This window comes from Pieris brassicae, chromosome 4 (genome assembly GCF_905147105.1).
Source record: "Pieris brassicae chromosome 4, ilPieBrab1.1, whole genome shotgun sequence".
Lineage (NCBI taxonomy): Eukaryota > Metazoa > Arthropoda > Insecta > Lepidoptera > Pieridae > Pieris > Pieris brassicae.
In genome coordinates this window covers 20264462-20291197 of record NC_059668.1, presented here as the reverse complement: position 1 = coordinate 20291197, position 26736 = coordinate 20264462, and the positions used below count along the sequence as shown (strand labels likewise).

General features: G+C 32.9%; 2 protein-coding genes across 3 annotated transcripts in view; one reads left to right on the top strand and one right to left on the bottom strand.

Moving 5' to 3' along the window:
- Positions 1-26736, top strand: part of LOC123708198 (adenylosuccinate lyase) — a 29595-nt gene that overhangs the window by 494 nt on the left and 2365 nt on the right. Inside the window, exon 1 of one of the 2 annotated variants that reach the window (XM_045658771.1) lies at positions 25857-25977. The exons of the other annotated variant lie outside the window; for it this stretch is intronic. The gene's annotated coding sequence lies outside the window, so the exon portion shown is untranslated. Of the gene's footprint in view, positions 1-25856; positions 25978-26736 lie in introns of those variants that run through there. 2 annotated transcript variants of the gene reach the window in all.
- Positions 1164-25985, bottom strand: LOC123708200. The gene is made up of 9 exons (XM_045658774.1): positions 25855-25985; positions 20469-20665; positions 19713-19842; positions 18618-18710; positions 17403-17513; positions 9920-10081; positions 5184-5289; positions 3136-3267; positions 1164-2292 (listed from the first exon to the last, which is right to left on the bottom strand). The coding sequence occupies exons 1-9, from the start codon at positions 25903-25905 to the stop codon at positions 2147-2149; spliced, it is 1128 nt and encodes a 375-aa protein (XP_045514730.1). The 5' UTR covers positions 25906-25985; the 3' UTR covers positions 1164-2146.

Below are 26736 nucleotides of genomic sequence, written 5' to 3'. Positions count from 1 at the left end.
ACTATTAACAAATAACAATACATCAACGTCAAATAACGTCAACGTCAACATCTTCTCTCCACAGACTATTATTATTTGGTGGAAATGACTACTAATCGATAACTTAGATTGACTGGAAACAATTGAATACAGGCATAAAAATGCAATGCAACCGGCATTACTGTTAATGTGCCAAAATAACTCAAAACACTAATGAATAATAATCTTTTAGTTAATAAATACATGTAATAAGAAAAATAGTCAAACAAACTCTTCATGTTTTAACTTTCACGAGAAGTAATTAAAATTTATATGTTTAATGTCCAAACTGTATTCATCAATTTATGATTCACTTAAAATTTGTACATCAAACTATTACTTTTTCATGCAAAATGAATTAGGTAGTCTATTTGAATTATTTGTGGAGTGTTGACGGTTCTGACATATGCTAAACGTGAAACGTTAATGTATAAAATCCGAGACGCTTGTGTATCATTTGCATATCCTTATATTATTGTTGTAAATTAAGACACGTGTGAACAGACAAGTTTTCACTTATGACACATAGTTGTATCTTTTCGATATGACGTCTAAATGATAAGTAGTATTTTATTTTTCTTCTATGTATAACGAGAAAGATTTAAAATATTTTTAAATAATTTTAGGGATCTTATGTAAATATTAGACAGGTTTTAGCATATACGAGTAGAAAGTATATGTAATTTTTTTTAATATCTAAGATTTCTCTGCTTTTCGGGATATTTTTTTTAAACTAAAATAAGAGCGGTGTTGGCCTAGTGGCTTCAGCGTGCGACTATCATCCCTGAATTCGTAGTTCCATCTCCCGCTTTGCACCCATTTTGCATTTTCTTTCTATGTGCGCATTTTAACATTACCTCGAACGAAGAAGGAAAACATCGCGAGGAAACCGGCTTGCCTTAGACCCAAAAAGTTGACGGCGTGTGTCACGCACAGAAGGCTGATCACCTACTTATCTATTCGATTTAAAAATGATCATGAGACAGATACAGAAATCTGAGGCCCAGACCTAAAAATATAGTAGTGCCATAGATATTTATTAAAAAAAATAGTTACTGCGAAAAAAGGTTTTAAAAGAAACACTATTTGCAATATAGCATTTAATTATTTGAAATAAATACATCTTATAATTACTTAAATAAGTAATATTTATATAGTCATATATTATGCCTTACACCTATTACGACTTCTAATTTTACGCGAGTACCTTCTGAATATTATTGAATGCATAAGGTAACATTAGCGCCGAATCATTCATTAATATAGTTAAATCTACGTAAGCATTATGTCTAGAACTTACTATATTTATATTCATAACTTAAATTAATAAAAAAATGAATGTTAATAAAGAAATTATTCGAAAGTTAGTGAAGGAGAAAGATTTTTAGAATCTAAAACTTTTCCAAAACTGATATTCTAATCTTCAAAAGCATAATATAATCTGTAACTGATAACTAATTGTTGCCATATACAAAACTTTTTTGTTCATTGCTTTTTGTTATTCATTAATGTTTTGGCTTAGTAGAAAGATAAGAAGATAACTTAACTACCACTGGACGGATACTGATTACTGCTTTGGTCTCCCTATTAATTAAAAACTTAGAGTATGCTTAACCTAAAAATAACATAATCCAGAGCTTTCAAACTAATTCGACATAACATGTGGTTTTTTTAAATAACTGAACTTTTGTTCAACGTTTCGAAACGTGTATTTATTTTAATATTTTTTTAGTATAAAATTAGAATTATCTGTGGTATTGACGTAAAATTTGACATTTGAAAACCCTGCCATAACCTGTTAGGTGCAGAAAATTAAAACGAGACGGTGGTATTATTTCGTAAAAAATTAAACTAATAAACCAAGGGAATGTATAAGTAAAATTGCATGTTTAGTGAAACTAAAATTATTAACTTGCACATCCACGGCCAAACGATAAATAGCTGCATCATGGGACATTCAAATAATTAGCTAATCCATGTAAACCTATCCTTTATACAAAAGCTACACTTCAGGACAACACTTAATTATATACAATTAATTTTAACATATACTAATACATTACTATGGAGTAAACAAACGTGATATATTAACTAAAAGGTTTTCGTGCTATATAAGTGCTATTCAAGTTTAATAGTCGGCGTCTTTTCTGAATGTGAGGAAAGCATGGAGGAGGAATACAGCAGCATCAATGACGGCGAAGACTCCAGATGATATCAGTAAATCATAGGAGCTTTTGTTTGGTCGCACGTTTGCGTAGTAGGACCGGTGCCAATCTGCAAAATCGCATACGAAAAATCTAAAAATTAGCTTAACGGGATAACATTATTTGATTGTTATACTACATCTCTTGGTAATGGTACATCTCAAGTGCTTGATAACTGCGTATAATATGTCGATTTAAAACCAACTTAAAACCAACCAACCAAATTTATCCAACGCTATTTTAACAATAGCACTGTCCTATCTCTTTTCATGACATCGTAAATACAATTTGGCGAAGAGAGACAAAAGACTTTTTTAGATAAAACAGTACAATAGATATTATATACATTATAGTTGATATTGCTTACAGCTGATTAGGAGAGTTTAATTCAAATGGTGTTTGGTCCCCACGAACTATAGTACACAGGTAGACAATTTTTTTAAAGCAAATTAGTACTTTGCCCATTAATTATTGTATCAGACGAGTTTAATCTTTTAACAATGGCATACACATATATGAAAGGAACATTAAAACTTCAATGGCATGTAGGCGTTGTGCGCATGTAAATAAAATTACATATTATATGCCATACAAAGATTCCGAAGGCTAAAAAGACGCTTAACAATATTAATTAGTTATATATTATCGTCGTACAAGTACAAATTATTTCTAAAATCATTTACAAATTATTATATTATTATCGTTCGTATTAAGTATTAATAATAAAGATTTGGTTTAAAAAATCACAAAATAATTAGAAAAGTTTTTGATAACTAGCTGATAGCCATTTATGCTGAAACTTGATCATTCGAACACAGAGATGCCTGCCCTATATTTACGTCACATTTTTTAAGAAAAAGTTCGGCTCTAACGAATAATACTTGCTAGACAGCAGATCAAAAATAAATCTTACCGTAGAAGATTACAGCTGCTGCAGCTGTAAACATGATGACACCCAGAATTGAAAAGGCTAGGGAGGTCCTCCAGCCAGCTGACTCGCCGAAGATCCGAGCGATTATTAATACTCCAGTTATAATTATAAAGCCTGTTAAACAAAACATTAGATTAGAATTTATATATCACAAGAACGCAGTGTTTAACGTTCCCATGTAACTATTATTATATTTAATATTACACATTGAAAGAAAACACTTTTTTGCCGGATTGAAGCTATGTATTATTATAAACTTATAATTATATTTATTTATGTATAAGTAATCTTAGCTACACATATTATAAAAGAAAAACACTTAGGAAATATAGAAAGCCAAAACAGATAACATGTTGTGTTAAACAAAACGGTAAACGTAAATTGATTAGTAGATAAAAATGAAATTAAACATTAAACTATCGACAACTGTTTTTACAGAAAAAACTAAATTAATTCAAGATCTCCCGCCTCCCAAAATATTTCCCAATCGAATGTTATCAATACCAAATAAAAAAATAATAATTCTGAATGCATATTCTAATAAAAAAGATGATATTGATTTACGAGCTGCATAATTTCATTGCATGAATAATCAAAGCAAATACTTTCACAAAATATATTGGATTGACTCTTCAATCGAGTGAAACTGACTTATTGCATAATTCATCTAGCATAAAAACGTTTCAATGAAATGAAGTTTAAATTGCTAAGATCCCTAATTTGGTCATTTAAGACAGTGTTATTACTAAGCCCATACGACAATGCGAGAAAATATACTGTAAACTCTACGAGCAGATAAAATTGTCAGAGATCTAGTAGGCAACGTCTAAAAGGAGCTCCAGACAGTGCAGACTGCCTCTGGCACTTTTTTTTAATACATCCTTCGGACATCACAGATAATGAATACGGCTGGTATTACTATTTATATAAATACCAGCCGTATTCATTTTTATCACGATTACGTTGAAACTATTTTAAACATTGCAAAAATGAGATATTGTATTATGACAGTAAAGCCAATGATGAAACCGGTATTAGCTCACGTCAAGTCATAGATATGATACCTGGCTGTGCAGCAATGTAAATTCTGTGAATGTGCTTCCACATTCGCTTGCGAATGCAAACTTAGACCCAAACAGTCGATGGCGTCAGGCACAGGAGGCCTTTTAGATTGACAAATCATCATGAAACAGATACAGAAATCTGAGGCCTAGAAGATTTCAAGTCCCACTCATAATTACTTATTTTATAATTAACGTACTTAGTCACGTCAGATACATCCGAGACCTCGAGAACTCACCGCGGGGGCGAATAACGTCTGATCAAGTACTTAATTAATGTTAAACGTAACTAATTCGATGTTAATTGGCGGGCTCACCGAATGTCAATGGCTTCGTTATTAAAAAACCCTATTAAGACGTGGCAAATTGACCACGATTTGTTCAATTGATAGATTACAAGTAATTCTATCGCAGTTGGGTCACGGTTTTCTCAATTGTTTCCAAATTGTAGATTATTCTGTACTATACACTTGAAGCCTGTCTGTATAAAAATATATGAATCTATTTAAAATGTGGATAAAAACAGTGTCTTCCCCTTTGTGACTGTAAGTAGTGTTATTGGACACTTTCTTATGTTAAATATCCTTATAATATTAGTAAAAAAGGTTAGTTTTAACTTACTTATTAGTCTAAAGTTAGGCTAGATAGTAAAGTTAAATTGTGTCTTTATGCAAAGAAAAATTATCAGACTTGAAAATATGAATTACGTTAAATATCATCACCATCAAAAATCGCTGAAAATGCGCTTTGAACATACGTGCTCACTCTATGGAAATCATATAACTACTGATATGTATTGTGGATGTCTAGAAGGGATCGCTCGAAAGCGATAAGGCCGCCGGCTACCCCCCCTTTTTTATTGTACTTTATTACTGCAACGAAGTGTTAATAAATAAATCTACATATAAATTACTATAGGCACATAGATTTTCTAACAGAAAATGCCATTTTAAGGTTATTAATACTCACTTGAGTAAGCGGAGTAGATAAGAGCGATATGACGATGGTCAGACTGTACCACTTGCGGCGCATACAGGGCTCCTATGATCAAACCGATCGCAATCACCGCCAGGATCTGCAAATAATAATGCAAACTTTATTCATGATATAAATATGGTGACAAAATTCATCTATCCCCGCACTAGGGAGCCCTTGTGGTGTTGATAACTAGATAACAATTATTCAGTGGTTCATGGTGCATATTAAAAACATTTTTTTAAAGAAAAAGTAGTTTCTAGCGCTGCAAATAATCAACTAAGCATTTAGATTATGTATTAAAATTATAATATTTTGTCTTCATTAGATTTGATTTTAAATAAAACTCCTTCACGACTAGAGCAACGAACTTGCGAGGCCTGCTGCCCGTTTGCCCCCCTGTTTTATTAGAAAATACTTCATACATATTGATAATGAAGTTTTATACGAAGTTTCGCATTTATACGCGAACAAATTTGTTACCTTATTCCCATAACTCGACTCGAGTGCTTTAAATTAAACTTATTTTTTTAAATCCGGAAAGCAGTGTTTGCCTACTGGCTTTAGCGTGCGACTCTCATACCTGAGGTCGTAGGTTCGATACTCGGCTGTGCACCAATGGACTTTCTGTCTACATACATTTCTTACATTCTCTTGAACGGTGCAGGAAAACATCGTGAGGAAACCGGCTAGCAGTAGACCCAAACAGTCGTGTAACAATCACAGCAGGCTGATCACTTAATTGCGTGTTAGATTGACAAATTATCATGAGACAGACACCCACACCTAAAAACCGCAGTTTATCTTTTATTTAATGAGGAAAAGATTCCTTAAAATATTTTACTAGTTTTAACAGACAAAGCTGTTGTTGTTTCATAACGAATTGGTTTAAGATCCTACCTTGAGTATACCTACCGTCCCATACAAAGCAAGGACAGTTGTTATTATATTAAGCGAGTCACGTAAGCTTACGGACTAATAACAAATAGAAGTAATTTGTATGCGTGATCTCGGTTTAATTATCGCAATGTCCTACATACGCCATTGTACGGCTTCCGTTATTACTGGAAGCATTTCCAAGACAGCGTTTACTATATAGGTAATAAATAAAACAATAAATAGTATTTTAAAATATCAACCATTAAAGTTTCACTGTTACGCTTGAATTGTCGTGGTGAAATCAACTATGAAAATTCAAAATAAACTCTAACTAATACTTAGATTTTTATATGAAGATACACTTTCTAAGTGGGGATATACTTCATAGTGCTAAAATTTGTATATTAATAATTTAATTATTTCCATTCCTTGACTTGTGAAGAAAAGACCGTACAATTCTTAAAGGTTCCACTTACTTGCGAGTAATGTGTCTATGGGCAGTGATACCACTTAACATCAGGTCAGCCTCCTGGCCTGTTTTATTTAAAAAAAAATATTATACCAGAAGCATAAAACATGTAGGAATTTAATCTCATCACTTAGTAGATTACTTTAAACCATTTTCCTTACTAATGGCTATGCCCAGGTATTGTATTGTTTTTCTACATAATGACTGTGAGTCACACCGCAATTATGTTCGAGATACAGTAGATCCCTTACAAGGACGATGTATACCTCTATAAGATATTAAACTACGATTCTAACTTCCTTAATTTTCGCATTTATTTTAGATTTTGATTGTTTCAATTTTCCTTGCTTCGCGTCAGTAACCAAACCTTACATTAGTTCTATGAAATCAATTGTTTATTCAACTTTCAAAATTAACTCTATTTGTAGTGTAAGTGATTTCATTGAAATAGAAGTATTTAACGAATTAATTTTATCAGATTTACATAATTTTTCGTTTCCAATAATTTACGATATTTATGATATTGCTTTACTATATTGTAAAGCCTTACATCGTTTCTAATTTTATTATATATCTGGTAAATTTTCGCTTAAAACTATAGTAATTGAATTTCATTGGATAATTTTGATGAAAAACGCTTGAAAAGTATATTTTACGTTTTAATGGACTGGTGGCTTAAATATAAGAAAAAAAGGAACTTTTATGAAATATTTCCGTGTCATATGCCGCACGGTTAACTCGAATGTAAAATGCCATAATATTTTTTTATTTATTGGGAAAGGGAAGGATAGGAGGGCGGAGGGGGGGGGGGGAATATCGTCAACGGGATTCTCACTCACCGTATGAAAAAGGATAAACCATATAACTAAAGGACATCACTTCCCGCCAATGTTTTCTGAGACAGTCGTAGTGGAACCCATCGTTCCCATTCAGCTGAGGCCCGACGGGAACATTATGGCACTCCCATAGTATAATTTTCTATGGCAATACTCATGGTTTTCAATTTTAAAGCACTTTCGCGTTGGTGTCAATACCCAAAGGCCCTAGAAACTACTTTGCGTCGCTTGCCGCTATCACTAGTCGAATTTGTATGGAAATGGTCACGCAACCAAACGTGAGTATATGTAAATATCGGAACACATTGTAATAACGGGTCATGCATAAGCAGAGTAACATTCTTCAGACTCTATATATTTCAATTAAATATTCGCGTTTCTATTGCATAGTACCCGCTAAACTTCGTTCACCTAATATATATATTTGTGTAATTTTTTTTAAAACAGACCATTGAGGTCGGACCTCATACTACAGCTAAACACTTTCTGAAGACATGTATAAATATACGACAACTATGTAACAGTTTTTTAATATTCTAATTTAATTTCTAATTCATTTTTAATTATTCTATCTACGCATGCGTAAATAAATCTTTTAGTTTCCATATAATATGTTGCTTCTTCCTGATTCAACAACCGTGTAAATCTCGATTACGCATTGGACTGGACTATACATGAACATAATATACTTTGGTGCCGATTCAAGTGTTATTTGTTATTCATTTGCGAAGCGATACAAATGTGTCAAAGAATAGTTTTTTAATTAAAAAACAGTATTTTCAAAATTCTTGTTACAATTTCTGGAAGCATTTGTTCAAATGTTTACAGAAACACAAGTTGCAATTCCGACAGGTGTTTGTTTAAACAATACGACGTTGTGTTTGTCATGTTTTACAAATATGTGTTTGTCAAGACATAATCTGTGACATTAATGTGATATTTCGTACGGAATGCTTATAAATAATTCCTTCCTGGCTGGTATAGTTTTATATAGGATCTAAATAGATATATATTTGACCATTTTGGATGTGATATTGTTTATTAAATCAATAGATCCACCAAATATACGCCATTGACTTGCGAACTGGTAGGAAATGTAAATTTACAATCAATATAACATCGTTTCTTTTGACGTTCGTAAGTGTACTTACTACGACCTATATGAATAAATTTATTTTGAGCTTGAGTATATAATATTATATATATATATATTATAATAGTAATAAATTCGTACGTAACGTACGTACTTGGTACAACTTCACTCACAAAATTTTTGTGTGATTTTATAAATACCAAACTTTATTTATTTATACAGACTATGTTGATTGAAGTTCCAGTCGGTTGTATTTGCATAATTGGTATCATTAAACGTTACGTACGACATAGAGATATTTTAATTTATATTATATTTTATTCATTTGGTTAGTTCAATAGATTCCATCCGAGAAAACGTAATAAAATATTGCGTAGTAATGAAGTTTCACGGAATTCAATCAAGGACTAGGTGTTATACGCTTACTGTAATATATTGACAAATTGCATTCCTTAAACTCAAAGTATAATCATTATCTTTTAATCTGATTGATGTAGTAATTAATAAAAAAATTGAATAATAATGAAAAAATTAAAACAGAATAATTGCTAATAAAAATTATTATCTTTTCCGCTATATGTATATTACAAATTGCTTCCTTCGCTAGTAGAAAATCATTCTGATTCCGCTCCAGTTTACAATTTAATTGTAGGATTAATTTAGTTAAGAAAGCTATCGCTCTACTTATACGATAGATGTAACAACGTAGTTAATTATTAAAGATGTCTTTACATTCAATATTTAATAACATTACAAGTCCTGTCAATATATAATTAATGTAATTATGTACAACTTTTATGATAATTAAGTAAAATATGTTTTTTTTGTACCTCGATCAAAATTTGGACCCAATAAAGTTTCTATTATTATTTATTATTACTTATGACTCAAAATACGTAGCTAAAAATTGCTATTAAATTAAATAAATTTTAAATTGTTAAATGCCAAATAACAATAAATTATCTTACAATTAATTGCAAATTCAAACGGAAGTAATTTTCCTCATCCGAAAAATGTAAAAGGATATTGTTTTGACAAGCAAAATTGTTAACATCTGTATTGTAATATTTGATATATTATCGTGTTTTTTATGAAACAAATTACTTTGGCGGAAAAAATTTAAATAAAGAGCACGAAGTCTCGCGTAAAGATTTTTAAATATGGAAGTTTACAGATTGTTTACAATTAATCCATAAACTATACTTTGCATAGATAATACAACGGAGTGGGTTTATTGTAAGATTTTTATCCATTATTTCTTGATCGACTTTGCGTCAGAATGTCTTCAATTTTTCTACATACGAAAATTTCCTTCACCGTAGGGCGGGCGGGCTTAGTAATTTTCCATTGGTGACGGGTTTGAAAATCACGCTGAACTGTTACGCTAACACTGCTTTACTTTGAATACGTAGAATGTATTTATTTGTATACTATTTTAAAAAAAAGTACTGACCAGTTCAAGCGCCCTAAACGCGATGCACCAGTTTCGTTTGAAGGTCGCAGCGCGGCCATCCTCGCTGCTGCTGCCCTCCTCCTTCTTGCCCTGAGCTTCCGTCTCCCGGTCTCCTGCCGACATGGCCCAAACCACTCGCGCTCCGCCTCCAAACTCTGACACCTAAAAAAGTTATACATTGGTGACATTTATCTTACGAAAATCATTATTTTGCAAAATATTATTAATACTAAAAGTCTTTGTCTACAGTTTGTCTACATAAATTAATCAATAAGATGCATTTTATATCGCGATTTGGGAGCGTAAAATCTTGTGTTATAAAATGAGTTTAGAGGAAAATTCAATTGTTGTTTTGAGTATTTCTATTTATTTTTTTCCCAACGTTTAAACATTCTCTATGTATAAACTTTCACAAATATTTCAGATCTTCCAAATCGGAATAGCGATTTTCGAGTATTAGCGAGACAATCGAACAGAAATTCATTTCTATATTCAGTCTACACGTGTGTGAATAAATATTTTAGTCTTCCAAATAATTTGAGGCATCTTTGTACAATAGAAAAGCTACACTTATCCAAGTACCCACAAGTATTCATAATAGTTCTACCGTACTTTCGAGCGCCCTTTCGCTTTCAGCAATTCAGTAAAGCGGCATACAAAAAATAAACGTATAATGTATTCATTTAAATGAAAATTATATATCTCATTTGACGGTAATTTACGGTCACAAGCGGCGATCATTCGCGCGTAACTCGCGCACTTTCCAATAGAGTAGCTTGGATTTTTTGAATGATTGCGTGACGGCGACTTTCCAACCGGCCGCTAACTTAGTGAAACTGTCTCTTGTGTTATTAATTAATGTTTATTAGTTCATGTACGATCACGATTTTACTCTACTAGCTACATAATATCCATTTATACAATTTCTAAAAAGAAACGTTATTAAATAGTAAATTATTTATAAATTAGATAATTAAATTATAAAAAGGTATTTTAAAATGCATTAAAAAAAATATTATTATTGTATTACTATATATTGTTTCGTTGTTTTATGCAGAAACAAAATATAATAAATACTTTTATATATCATAGTTTTTAAAATCACAGTAAAATGAAGCCGATTAAAGTATTATCATAGTTATCCCGTAAAATAAATATATTTTCTTTAACGACGACAATAATTCAATATTTCAAATAATACGTTTGATTTGCACTAATATATTTAAATTGTTAATAATTTTGACGATAAATATTTTTTAATAAGCCTTACCAAAAACTATAGAAATAACTCCTTGAATGACACCTAAAATCACTGGCCGATAACACAAGTTCGAAATTCAAATCGGTTCCGAATGCACAATAGGTTCGTTGCGAGCGCTTTGTGTGGTTGCCGCGAGACGACTAGCTGGCTGACCTAACGTTGCACTTCTACATAGCGCATCATTCCCAACTCTGCAAATGCCAGAATTTTCCTTCAGGGCTACGCGTCGTCAAAGCTGCTGCTAGCTTTCTTAGTAATTGCGTCAATTCATGTGTTATAGGCTAATTTAGCATTTGTTTTTGTATTGTAGAATTGGTTTTTAAATAATCATAGCAAATCAAAGATTTGCACTTGATATATTATTTCTTCTTAATGCTATAGTTAACATAAATTATATACAACATAAACCAATTATACTAAACATATAACCATCGGCGGAATACATTATATACAAAAAGGTTCATTTACGACACGATAATATTAATAAAAATTATTAAAGACGTAATACTCAATTTGGCTATGCTGTGTGATGGTGTGAAAGTGTGGGCATGTAGAGGGTGTGTATGTGGGGTGTGATAGTATAATTTAGGTAATTTAGCGCTATGGATATTTTTAATATTCCTTTTAAATAGCTTAACAAGATAAGGCTTAAATAGTGATCTTGTATGACTGGCCTGCGCGAAAACTGAGTTTTTCGCATAGTTGGTGATGATGTGAGGAACGTAAAACAACAACAATACCAATTTTCAATAGTTATCTAAATAGTTGTACTATTGCGAAAGATATGAAATAGTTTTATGTGTTTTATTGAAGTCTGGTTTCTTTCGAGAGCCACTTCAAGTAGGGACGGAAACAGATCTGTATCTGTGGTTATTTTCGTATTAACTATTTTATTAGCATTACAATTTAAAAAAGTGGCGGAGAGTTTATTACCAGTTCTTCTCGTCCGTTCAACTCCCTTGATTTAAGAACTTGCAGTAAATGTTACGTTAGAAACATTTAGCTATTAATATGTATTTCTTTATTTACGTTCATAAGTCTACATTGTGTTGCCAAAATGAATAAATGATTTTTAACTTTGACTAAAGCAGTACAAACGCTCGGAAATTTTCCCGCACCCAAAACACCACCTTTTCTTGTGTTTTTTAAAAAGAAAATGTGTTTTTGAAATTCTATAGATTTGGTAATACCTCATCCCCGAAGTTCGATCCGGCTGTGCACCAATGGACTTTCGTGTCCATTTAACACTCGCTTGGACGGTGAAGGAAAACATCGTGAGGAAACCGGCTTGCCTCAGACCCAAACAGTCGACGGCATCTGTCATGGTCACCCACTTGTCTATGAGAGTTGATCATAAAACATATACAGAAAACCATTTGCTTTTTTGTTAATAAAGTTTTTATTATTACTGGATGTCACTCGTGCGTTAAGGTTGTCAAGATCTTTTGTCAAGCTCTTTGTCTCAAGGCTGTTGATATTTTTTGGTCTCATCAATTATTGTCTATGTTATACTTCTTACAATTTGTTCGTAATTTGGATCTATGCTATTATTGATTTTTCATATTTTAATTTATTCATAAAAAAGATTATATAACTTTATTCATGATGGAAATATGTTTGATCTAACGTTAGTCTGTACACTAGCAAGCCTTTATGTTATTGGTTTAACTAGATTACAATTATTCTGTGGTATGGTGCATGTTAATTTCTTAAAAACAAGAAAAAGTAGTCTTATTGTTACCTCAAATCAAACCAATCCTGTCAGAGCTTAAGTTTGCGTGAATGTTTCATTCATTGAAGTGATTATAATAAATCGTTTCAAAATGATAAGTCTTATCGATTGATTATTCTTTCGTAATATGGAACTATTAAAATACAACGTTTGACATATAAAGCCACAGCCCCAACACCCAATAAACAAAACCTTATAATTTAATCATGCGCCAAAATATTACAATCAATGCTCCGTGCCTTCTAGCGTAATATATGCACAAATGCTTTTCTAATCAAGCTAATCAAGAAAAGCGGGGGTTGCCTAACAAGCTCGGTTTAAGTGTCTTACTGAAAACACCCTTCTTAAAGTTCAGTTATCACCTACGGGCTGGAGCTCAGTACCAGCTCTATCCACTTCAACGAAGACCGATTCGAATCGTCAACAACGACTAGGCACTGCGTAGAGATGTGGGATCTCTCTGTATCTTCTACCGCATTTACGATGGAGAGTGATCAGAGGAGTTGTTTGGACTAATACTTGCAACTGATTCGGACGTCTACATAAATAACATCCTTATCATCTCGGCGTCCGTCGCTCCAGAACTGGGCGATCCTTAAGACAATTTTTGCCGCGCAACTCTTTTAGACTCAAGGCCCTTCAAGAAAAGAGCGTACCAGTTTTTTCTAGTAGTTTCTCTAGCATTGAGTGTCCATGCGGCGGTATAACTTAACATCAGATTAGCCTCCTGTCTGTTTATGTTTTTTTTATAAAAAAAAATTGTAAAATCATAATATTATGTAGGTATTCGTAAATTGAAAAGCCACTTTCTACCGCTTTCCGGTCTAGAAGTTGTGCATAGCTGCATACGCGATCGTTACTCGTAGCACGCACCAACTCGTCAACGAGTCGTTACAATCACGATGCAATATTGTCGTGATGTACAATAATGAATATAAATTAGCATGTTTTTAATAAGAAAAATCAGTGGTGCTATCTATTTAGGTCTGGGCCTCAGACTTCTATATCTGTTTCATGATCATTGTCAATCTAAAAGGCTAGCAGGTGATCAGCCTCCGGTGCCTGACACACGCCGTCGACTTTTTGTTCTTAAGAAAGCCGGTTTCATCACGATGTTTTTCTTCACCGCTCTAGCGAATGTTAAATTCGCACAGAAAGTCCATTGCTGCTCAGCCGGGGATCGAACCTACGACCTCAGGGATGAGACTCGCACGCTGAACCCACGAGGCTAACAGGGATTTATCAAATAATTGAAACGTGGACTATCTTGGCTGGAGAAAGGCCAAGGATTCATGGTGCCGGAGGCGAATGTTTATATTACCGTGGACTGGGAATCTTGATCCATCTCCGCATACGGAGTCTCCTGTCTACCTTATGCCGACCACTAATTATATCATATTTTGGCCATACAATGCGCAGAGGTAATGAGAACTTGCAGAAACTGATCGTAATAGAAAACAGAAGGCAAACGTGACGGACCGATCAAGTAAAAGATTCATCCTCAAAAGTATACACTGTTATAAGAGAGGTGGTCGAGGTGCTCGGTGCTCGAGGTGCTCGGTGCTCGTATTTTTTTATTTGGATGGACCGATCAACTGAAGACTCATCGACCTGAAAACTATGCTCTATAAGAGAGCCGGTGGACAGAAACCGGTGGACTCTACTTCAGGTGGAAAAAACTTCAGCCAAATTGTATCAAAATACAGTCTAGGATCAAGCAGTGGCTAAATTTCCCTTGGAAACACTGCGTAGATCCATAGATTCGTGGCCCGACAAATTAAAGGCCTGTGTAAAAGCCAAAGGTGGTCATTTCGAATATAATATTTTACAGTAACAGAACTTATGGCTCCACTAGATATTTTAATAAAGACGTAAATAGGGATATATTCTGAGTTCTACATATGTAGCACCAGACCTGTTGATTCTTTAGCAAACCACATTGAACTTTATAGTTCTTATTATAAATACGTAATTTCAGCGAGTAACTCAAATTAATATAGAAATGTTTTGTTTAAAAATATCATTAGTTATGTTTATTCGTTTTACGAATACAATTAAAAACCACCAGCATTGCTCTAAGAGATTATTAGACACATGAATTTGATTATTATTTAAAGGCTGATACTCGCGATCGCTCCGGCACTGGGAGATCCATGAGTTAACTTAACTTATCGGGTAAGTCATTTCATGAAATGTCATACGATTCTGCATAGAGAAAAATCTTTTGTAATAATTTTATACATACGGAGCTTTTTTATTAGTCAATTAGAACTAATAGCTACTATTTATTAAGTTCAGAAAATATTTATGACGAAACTTTTTCGTTATGATCCGTTAATCCAAATCATCTTTCAGGTCCGAATATGTTCGTAGGCATTCCTTTAACCGATACTACATCTAATCACACACTTTAGTCCGTCCGGGTTGTCCATGACCTATATGTAGCGTTCATCTCGAACTTGCAATCAAAATAATATGAGTAAACGCCCTTAATTTAGTCTAATTCTCAAGTCGAATCTTCACATTACTCATTAGTTTTGAGTCATTAAACGAATTTCAGTTTTCCTGCAATATAATACAACTGAAATACACTGAAATTATGAGCATTATGAGTAATCTGCGGTATTTTCAGTTAGTCTCATTAATTATATCCTTGTATTATTAAATTATGTGGAACTATTACGCTTTGAGTCAATATTTCTTATATAATTTCATTTTACAAAATTATTTAGAGAAGCACTTACAGCGTGTAAAGGGTAAGATTTTATATTTTCTCCATTTGTTTTTACGTGTGTGTTCTTAGTTTTTCATATCTATCAAGTTTTCTATTGCATTAGTATTAAATAAATGTTATATAAAAATAAGGATTAACATATTAAAGAAAATGTTAATAGAACTCTGCCTATAGATATCGTTGTATAATGTTTTTGCATGGTTCTAATTTCCGAAAGTCTTTAACTACTATTTCCATTACTTATTGTTCCTTCAAGAAAATAGCGAACCACTTCTTGAAAGGCCGGCAATGCACTCGCGAGCCCTCTGGCTTTAATAGTGCCATGGGCGTCGGTATCACTTAACATCAGGTTAGTCTCCTGTCTTTGCCCCTGTTCTATGAAAAAATATTAACTAATACTTCATTTACGGTTATAAACACTTATGTACAATACTTAGTATTTACAGATAAATAATATACCAGCTTAACCAAAGAGTTTAATTTTACATACAACATTTTTGATAACCGTGGCTGGCTTCATAACAGTTTTGGGTCGTTGATGAATACGACGTGAACAAAAATCTCGTCACTAAAAAGTTTGTGTAGAAAGTCTTTAAAGATTTTATCAACAAATAATGAAAGGCATTCAAGGAAGTAGCTGTAAAACAGGTCACCTTCAACGCACCCCATCGCTCCGGAATTTTGGCGCCAAAACGGCGACAAGATGGCGTCTGGGGGTCGATCAATGACAGACTGTTTCTATGTTAATTTCAATTGCGTTATTGTGTCGTACATAGTAATTTCATTTACAATATTTAGATGGATTTATTTTCATTGTGAGAAAGGTGTGAATTGCATGTTTTCGTAAACCCAAGTATGTTTTGGCTACGTGTAAGGATACTGGTTTCATTTGACCGTGTTACGGAGGTCAGCCATGTTATTAATAACAACCGTTTATTATTTACCCTCAAATCTCAAATAACACCCAGAAATTGCAAGGATAAAAGGTATTTTTTGGCCAACCGAGTATGGAATTGCTTGACACCATTAATCTGAAATAGATGTAATATTTCTTTTGCTAGTGATTTTTTCCCACGTGATCCGGGAGTGGCATGTTATGCCAACACAGGGTTACAGTTTTGCTCCCATGAACCGTATAATCCAACACACCGGGATGGCCTTAATAAACGTTAACCGATGTTACCCGAATACTAAACAAGTTAAATGAAATTAATTTAATTTATTTGTCTATGCCTATTTTTCTTTTTTTATTATTGTTTAAAGATTATAAAGAAACTAAAAATACAGAAAACACTGAAAGCCACTAAGAGGTTTAGGTTTCGTGTCTGAAAGACTACACCACTGTACACATTCCTTATACATTAAAGAGTTAAAAAAATACAATCAATATGAAATGAAACGAATTACAACAAATAGAGAGAAAACATTTTTGTAACTGATACATATTCTCTATATCTTAAATTTATGGAGCCAAGCCAAACCCAGGTTGACTAAAATATACCGTTGTGAAAAAATAACAAGACTTCACGGTAAACAATATATGTTTCTCCGTATACCTCATTTGCGGGGACTGTCGGAAGTTTTAGCTTGTCAATCGCTCCTGTATGCGACACTGCTTCTTAGGGCGGAGTCGAATTAGATTTCCTAGGGAAGCGAATATCGAACTTGTTCATAGATTACATTCCACAGTGTCTTAATAATCTTAGGTCATTATTCCTGTATTTAATTTTAACTATATGTAGTATGTTATACTTACGTTATCTGTTAGCGGAGCAATTTTGATGGCGTACAAGTCCACACAAAGGAAGTATTTTGATGCTGGTGAGATGGTGATTAGGTCCCCTGAATATATGCTCTCCAGCTTCAGTGTATTCTAAATTGGTAGCACTATGCAATTTAGTATTCGGTATTGTCCTTCCGCGAGTGCAAAGTTTAAAGCGCTTGTAGAGACTTTTAAGCTTGATTCAAAATTATGATATTACCAAATTGTGCGGTAATATTTAGTATTTAACGTATAACGCTTGTAATTTCCACTGAAGACTGAACGGAGACTAGAACTCTTGCGCAGGATACACTTGACCTGTGTTCGTTTGACATGTGACCTGAAGTTTCCCAGCTCTAATTAAATAATTAGACGAGAAACTCGTACGGCGTTGCAAATTTGGAGTTGTATTTGATTGTGAAGATTTTGGTACAGATTACGGTCTAAAGCTCCAAGCTCAGGAAACCTGATGAATGCCAGCTTACGGTACGCACTCAAGGCATAGCAGGTATTGCTTCCAGCAGTAGGTTTTCTGATTTGAGGCCCATGTCCTACCCTCAGTGGTCCGAAAGATGCGTTAAAGCCAGATGCTCGGATAGATGAAAAGATTTGAGTTAGAGGCATTGGTCTCAAGAGATTTTGTTGGTTCTAGGGGATAAAGGTTACCAGATAATAGAATACCGATTTCAATATTTTGTATTTATATCACGTGGAAGTCGCCACAACAGACAAGAGGTTTCATCCAAATAGGTTAGATATCGTCATTAGGAATCTGTGTTAGACATTGTCTAAAATAAAATAAATAAACTAATATAGGTATTGGATTTACAAGGTAACGGGGCTGGAACTTGGCTTACTTTTACGGAGTGAAATGAAAAAACAATGTTTGTTAAATTGTATTTAAGATACGCTAAAAAATAAATTGTCTGTAAATGTAATGAATTAAAATAACAAGGTGGGATAAACCTATTACGATCAAAATCTTGAAACATATAATTTATATCGAATACTACAATAGAGTCGTGAAGTCGGTTATTACGACGTTGTTAAGCTCTCAGGTAAATTTAAAATTAAAATTAATTATATTATGCATAAAAATATCCATTGAATTGAAAGTAATCAGGGAGAGCCATAATAATGATCGTTTAACAATATTTTACTTACAAGATACGTCTTAAAGAGGCTAAAACTTAATAAAATAAAGAGTTACATCTCTTTCGTGAAATGCATCACGGATAAGGCCGTATCTAACAAATACACAGCTCCCTGTATAACACACAAAGCGCCAACCGCCAGGCCCACCTGAAAATTATAAATATTATCAATTCTTTTCTCCTCATTATAATGCTTGCGTGCTTATTTTGCTCTCTGTTGTGAGGATTCGTTACTGTCAATTTTTGTTTCTTACATTTTACTTGTACAAAACTCGGCAAGTAAAGAGAGCAGCGACTTATTTCTTGCCAGTTCTTCTCACTATACTGTTGGGAACTGGTAGCAAATGTAAATTTAGATCTTAATTTTTTAATAAAAAATTTGTAGAATTCAAATTAATTTCCGTAAACAATTTGATATATATTGTATTACTTACGGATTATATATATATATATTGTATGTCAACATAATAATAGTTTCTGGGGAGAAAGTAAAAAACAGATCCCAATGGAAAGTTAAGATGGAGGCATACTGTAGACCACAATAATAGAAATAGCATTAACTAACATAGAATGTGTATGTGAGATTTTTATAGAATGGAATTTAAATGGCTTTATTATTATATATTTTGTATTGTATATATATTTGTACATTCATCAATCTTAAGATTAAGTGACAGTATTGGCTCTATCTTATAAATGTACTACAATGAACTACATCCTCTGTCTTCTTTGCCGATGAGTAGGGATGTATACTTATCTAAATTTATTAACATGGAATAAGTGATACTTGTGTCTTATGTTCCATAATAAACATGTTTTATTTATTTTATACACACATACTAAATAACCTTATTAATACTATAGAAAAACTAAAATTAATATCTCAGGGTTAAAGCGGAATCGGAAAACGGAAAAAGCTAAAGGAAAAGGTAAATTATTAGTGTTTTTGGCTATTCAGGTTATTACCATATTTGGCGCCATATTTGACGCATAAGAATCTCATCTTTTTAATTAAAATTCTTTTCTTTTGTAAGCCTAACTTCATTCACAATGTTGCCATATATGATGACCATATAGGACAAGTTGCAAGGATTTATGTTTTGGCAATAATTGAAACTCGACTACAGACAATCAAGTGTACGTTTCTTACTTGTTTCTCAGCGAAAACGAACTGGAACTGGTGTTCACCCTGATATCCTCCCCAGTAGTGAAGGGCAACAGCGCCCACGGCAATCCAAAGGAACACTCCCACAAAATTCATCACTATTTCTGACAATGCTCTGAAATCAGAAAATATTCAAGATTACTATTTATATGCAATTATAGGAAAGAAATAAATTGTGAGAAAATTGATTTTTAGTTAGAAATTAAATCTGTTTCAAAGTAAAAGTGCTAAGTGGTACGTCTATAATTGGTCAGAAGAAATCTTAGTCCGAGCGCTCGCTATAGCAAGCCATATAGCAAGACACTCTCTCACTCTTAATTATTGTTATAGAAATAAATAAATATACTTAAATTCTTAACCGACTTCAAATAAACAGATGAAGGAGGTTATATATTGCGTATTTTTTTTTAATTACTGCTGTCTGCTTCACACGGCTGGACACGCGACACGGTTTACAATTTCTTGGCCTTAAATATAGCCAAGAATAGTTTTTAAAATCTTCCCATTGTTTTTTAGTTGATTCATTATAACGTACAAATCTTTGTTTATAATATTCTAAGATCTAAAATCCTACGCTTAGTACAATTTATTTCGTAGAGAGATTTCTTCTAAATCCGCAAGACTATCATATCACAAAAGTAAATCAGTATTGTTTTACTGGTTTAATAAAAACACTAATTTGCTTTGTCAATCTGTTTACGAGATCTGTGTTGTAAGTAAATCAATATATATAAATCTGACCTCTTATGTTCTGTGGTGCCAAAGAGGAAAGTGACAATTTGCACGAGTGTGTAAATGAGGTATCCCACAATAACACCAGACGCGACGATCTCCGCATCCGGGTTCTTCTCCTCATTGAGGTTCCACGTGCCTCCCACTCCCAGAAACTCTCCATTGTAGCCCGTCCGATACAGAATGATAATTACCAGGTTAAGAACCTGGAACCAACAACATTTTTTATAAACATTAATTTGCAATAATGCACTGAGCTGTGTTGGCCTCGACGAATCTACGACTCTCATGCCTGGAGTCGTAGATTCGATAACACTCGCTCGAATGGTGAAGGAAAACGTGAGGGAACCGGCATGCCATAGACCTAAAATGTCGACGGTGTGTGTCAGGCACAGAAGGTTGACCATGCCTATTAAAAATAATCACGGAACTGATCAAATCTGAAGATGCAATCGGAGCCCCACACCTTAAAAGTTGTATCCATTGTTATATTATAGTAATCCACTGAACATATTTTTTTCTAGAGAAAAGTTGATCCTTCAGCCGACACACATCGTCATCGTCCATCGTTTGGACCTAAGACATACGTGGTTCACCAGTATTAATTGAGCATATAAAGGTATCTTGATATCTAGGTAGCCTAACCACGTGATGCCAATTCCAACTACATACAATAATTAGAAGTACCGGTTTTAACAATTCTATTTCCCAATCGAAGCCTTGGAAAAAGTACCAATGTTAATTTGATTGAACTATAAAATCTACAGCTTCAGGATTGTGAGGAGGCTCGAAAGTGGTGGCTTTCAAGCTATTGTTGGCAAAGGTAGATAAGAAATTACTGCCAAGTACATATGAAAGATGTTCAACAGTGACTCACTGCAACAACTATTCAACAACACACACGATAACAGAGATATTATCAGTTCTTCAAAACAGGTGAAATAGGAACTATTTCCGCAAATTACGTCATAGGATTATTTTATCTTATTTTTTATTTCGAAGACATGATAGAAACTGAAACTTCTGCTATAGATAAATAAAAATATTTAAACATTTCATACTTGTGTTATATCTATGGCAAGTTCGTGATTGATTACTCTGTATATATTAAAAAAAATAACAAAGCTTGTCATTGTAGAAATGAACCACCAACCAATGAACAACATCGAATGTAATATTGAGTAAGCGAAAAAAAGAAATTCCTTTTAAAGAAAATAATCTTACATTAACATCAATATACTATGTATAAAATACATTTAAATATCGAACGTTAAAAATGTAATGTCAAAACTTGAAAAAAACATTCTATCAAACTAATGTGTCGTATTCGCACAGGTCAAATGTCAATAAGATGTAGAGGGTGAAACCTCCATAGAGTATACACGCAGATGTTGATTTTGTTAAATCACAACAATAAATATACTTACATTTTTGTAAATTTCTGATTTAACAAAACAATTATATTATCTTTTTGAGAATATGATTATATATAACAATTATTTGCTGTTGTTTTGCTTTTTTTCATTTTAATATGTCTATAAGTGTCCAGTGAGAGTAAAAGGTACTGTTCCTATAGGCAGAAACTATTATCTTAAAACAATTTAAGTACTTATTAAGTCTTATATATACTTTCTCACATTACATCTGAAGTTCTATCTGATTCAATCTATGTCCGGCAGCTGACAATTATCTGTGCAGTAATAATGGAAGCAATTATAATTGAGCCGATGAGACAGGAAGACAAGATTGAAACAATCAAATTATGCAGACACATCCGTGATAGCCCATGTGCATTCCATCTGTTGCAAATACTACTGCCAAGATCTGGACTAATATTATAAAGGTTAAATATTTGTCTAATTGTTACGAAAATATCAATAACTACTTGCCCTATAAGGTTTAAACAAATAGTAAGATATTCCAAAATTCAAAAAAATCCAAAAATCGGTGTTATTTGTATGATAATTATTGCGCCATGTTTGAGAAAAATACACATATACAAAACTAGTTTTTGACGAAGTCAAACTTTATATAGTACTAGACTTAGGCGAAAGCATTGTTTACATGCATACCTTGTCATATGTGCATATATAGATATATTGCATACGTGACTGACGTTTGAAAATTGTCTTTTTATTTTCTGATAAATTAACAATTATTATTAATATATACAGGTTATTTTACTCCATAAGGCAATTTATATATGTTCATAAAAATACCATTCGTGATTGCTACGACGCGTTAAATCTCTGCTCTTAGCAAAAAAACTACGACTAAGTTGTCTTTTTTATTTCCATGATAAAACTTAAACCATGTCTTATAAAATTTGTTTTAATTACGTCACAGATTTTTTAGGCGTGAAATATTTTTTTTTTATTTTTATTTTATTGTCTATTTCCTTTATGAGTAAACTCCTAATTTTCTATTAAAGTTAAAGACTTAAAAATTCACGGAAAAGGATTACCTTATTTAGCCTAAAAAAGGTTTTTAATTAGGTTAGGCCTTTGATAACATGACCTAACTAATATTAGCTTGGATTCTCGTTGTTTTTGAAATTAATTGTTAGAACTAATAATTCACTAAAGTATTTAAGATAAGTATTAATATTTATTAAAAAAAACAATTGAAATAACAAAACGTTTGAAACTAAATAAAAACATGAACTTCGAAATACTTGTAAAAACAGTAACAAAAATTGGTATTCTTCCAACGTCCAGTATAACGCACGCGGGCACACGATTTTGTTGTAAATAACATAAATCTATACACTATATTTTACAGTCATTTATCTAAATTATAACAATTATTTGAATTATAAAGCAGTGTTAGCCTAGATACTTCAGCGATTCCCATCCCTGAGGTCGCGGTTGTGACCCCGGTCTTGCCCCAACATTCTATGAGCACATCTCACACACGCTAACATCGTGAGGAGACCGGCCTATCTTAAATCCAAAAATCGATAATGTTTCTGACAACGATCACCTACTTGTCTATAAAAATTGTCAAAGAAACTGGAAACTGAAAACTGTATTATTATTATTATTTGAATCATAACCCTACTAATATTAACTAAAACTATGAGTTACAGAATGTTTACAATTGTGGTGTAATCTATATTATGTACAATCAATATTTTAATCTATAATAATTTGATGTGACAATAAAGTATGACATGCCTTTGTTTCATAAAGTATGCATTAAATTATTCAAGGATATTATGTTCTGTTAGTATTATTTTGTCAAGCCTACTTAGAACATTTTTTAACAATGATCTCACCTAAATACTCTCTATACAATTAAATCATCGTTCGTTATCAAGTTGATATAAAATGAGGTCGCCTAGGGCCGTATCACACGTGGTATCATCTATCAACCTTGGCTAAAGAATACAAAAGAAATAGGACATAACGCCTAGCCCTAGCGCGACGTACTTGGGTTAAGAATACTCAGAGTCGTTAAGACTTAAAGAAATCATAATAATATTCGTGCAATTGCTACAAAACAGCCCTATATTACCTTGAATCAGTTAATTACGAGTAAAAATTCGTAGCTAAGCACAGCACTTTCACTCTTATTCATTAATGTGTAAATACAAATTATCTCTTTCTATGATGAGCATTTGACAGAAAGAGATAGAGATCACTTAAAACACACACTTATTTTTTGGTCATTATTCATGTAATTCATTAAATAAAATAAATAAATTGGTTATTTGCAAAGAAGTGGTACATTCGATCGATAAGTTATTTATAAATATTGTCAAAACTTATGGTCTAAATATTCACTTATTAGAGATAATAAAACTCGGTTCTTTTTTCTTTTAACGTTTCTACTTAGTTCTATGTATAAAATATAAAATAGACCGAATATATATTTCGGTGAGATATTCATCATTAATTTATATATAATAACTTAATATTATGTATATAAAAATAATGATGAAATATATATTAATGTGATTAAACCGTGATTATCACTTTAAGAGTACACGAAGTAAGAATTAGTCATTTGAAATTCTCTACTGTACATTGTATGATGACACATAATGTGTGGTCCTAAGATTAGTTTACCCGTATATTAATAATAATTATATTAATCAATAATCCAATTGATTAAAGCAGGTTAACGCCATGACCGCAGTCCATTTACTCCCATCAGTCATCGCTAGACATGATTCATACCTATTTTGCTCTTGTATATCTCTATTACTCATAATTTGTCATACACATCTCCTGTGATTCCCTAATTCAAAACACTGTCTGTTCGAAATACATAACTTCAATTTAATAGTTTTTGATGAGGGTGATCCCAAATACTTTTTCTCGGCCGATCGTCACATTTATTAGTTTAGTCATTGTTGAGATTTACTCGGGTTACGTTAGACACATTTTTATATTGATATATACTTTTTGTTAATTATAATTGATAATAGCTACGTCCACTATTTAGAATTTTATAGTTAGTGTTTAGTGCGTTTTTGAGAACTATCGTGAGGCAAAGTATTAGCTAATATCAGTCTAACCTCTCTTTGTTCCCTAACTAAAAGAATTTCTCCAAATCCTTACGGCTGATAATATTGTGTGCCTTTCTTCCTGGTAAGAAGATATTGTCACGAGGTATGTACTCAGGACTTATTATTCTAGTATAAGATTGTGTATCGACGGCCACCGAACCGTTCTTTGTGGTACACTGTCGAATACTCAAATGTGGTGGTGGCGTTGTGTGACGATTCCCTCAGGTTTCCCAGGTTTCCGTTCAGTTTTGTAATTTAAAACAAATAAAGTGTAAAAAGTACCGAGAGTGTGTTTTTAATGAGATTACACATCTTTAAAGCTTTAAGCATTACATCCAGTCCTATATCCGTAGCATAAATGTCGTAACTCTTTCAATGTAGTATGGATGCATTAGACATGGTGATGAATCTTTTGCCTATATTGCCTCCATTAAAACATCTTTTTTAGAACGTTCTAAGTAATTCAGCTGGAATCGCACCATTTGAAACGCCTGTAACTATAGACCTTCTAACTGACACCGATTTCACTGAATCTCCGCTTAACCTCCGCAGAGGAATTAATTATCTATGTTAACAAATTTATTGATTTGAAATTGGCCGTTTCATCTTTAATCCAGTAATAAATGCCATCAAACTTAAGGTATTAAAACTAACAATGCATTTAAATCTTATATTTAAATGTCAATATAAAATAATATTGCAAAAGAAAGCACATTCTTATCAGCATATCGGAGAACGATATTTTATTTTCAATTTCTGCGTTAATAGTTTCAATTGGCGTGTCGCTTTTATTAAGTTGTATGACTGGGCGTTATCGCTCACATAAAGCTAATATAAAAGTATGTGGGACAGATTATTAACCACGTATTACAATTAACTTACAATTTTAAACACTTTCACCACAATTGTGGCAATTGTTTGTACGGACACCATTATCACTTAAAGCACTTTTCTTTAAAAAAAAACACAAATATTTTACTGGCTATTGTCTAGTTTCGTTAGCTGGTGAGTCGTCACTGTGTGATTTGGTTTATCAGTAACTGTTATCAGTGTTGTAATCTTATCTACTTCTGCGAATTAGTAGGGCAGGTTGATTTGTCCCTTGCGGTGTTTCATACATACTCAACCATGTTTTGTTCATTGTTTAACAATTATAATGGATGAATATATCACGCATTTCCACGTGGGTTAGTTATATGGATAGTTGGGAATCAGAAAACTGTTTCGGCTTTGGTACCGGAACGTAAGATACATAGATTAGGTTAGACATTTGTCTGCGCCATAACTACTGTACTCACCCAAGAGGTGTGGAAGGTATTTCAACTTATCAAAGAGAACTTATATATCTTTAAAGATATATTTCTTTTACATTCTTTATCCTACGTATTCAAAATATACTAACATGAGTCGATATTAGTGTAGGCCTACTTCTTTTTAAATAAAACAAATCATTGGCGCTATAAAAATTTTAAGTCTGGGTCTCAGATTTCTGTAGCCAAGTAGGTGATCAGCCTTCGGTGCCTGAATCCCTCCGTCGACTTTTTTGGGTCTAAGGCAAGCCGTTTTCCTTCACCGTTCGAGCTAATGCGCACATAGAAAGAAAAATCCATTGGTACACAGCCGGGGATCGAACCTATGACCTCAGGGATGAGAGTCGCACGATGAAGCCACTACCAGAACACCAACACTGTTGGGCCAACACTGCTCGCTGCTACTTATTTTTATCCTATGATAATTTTCTTGATGTCAATGGTGTTTTAAACT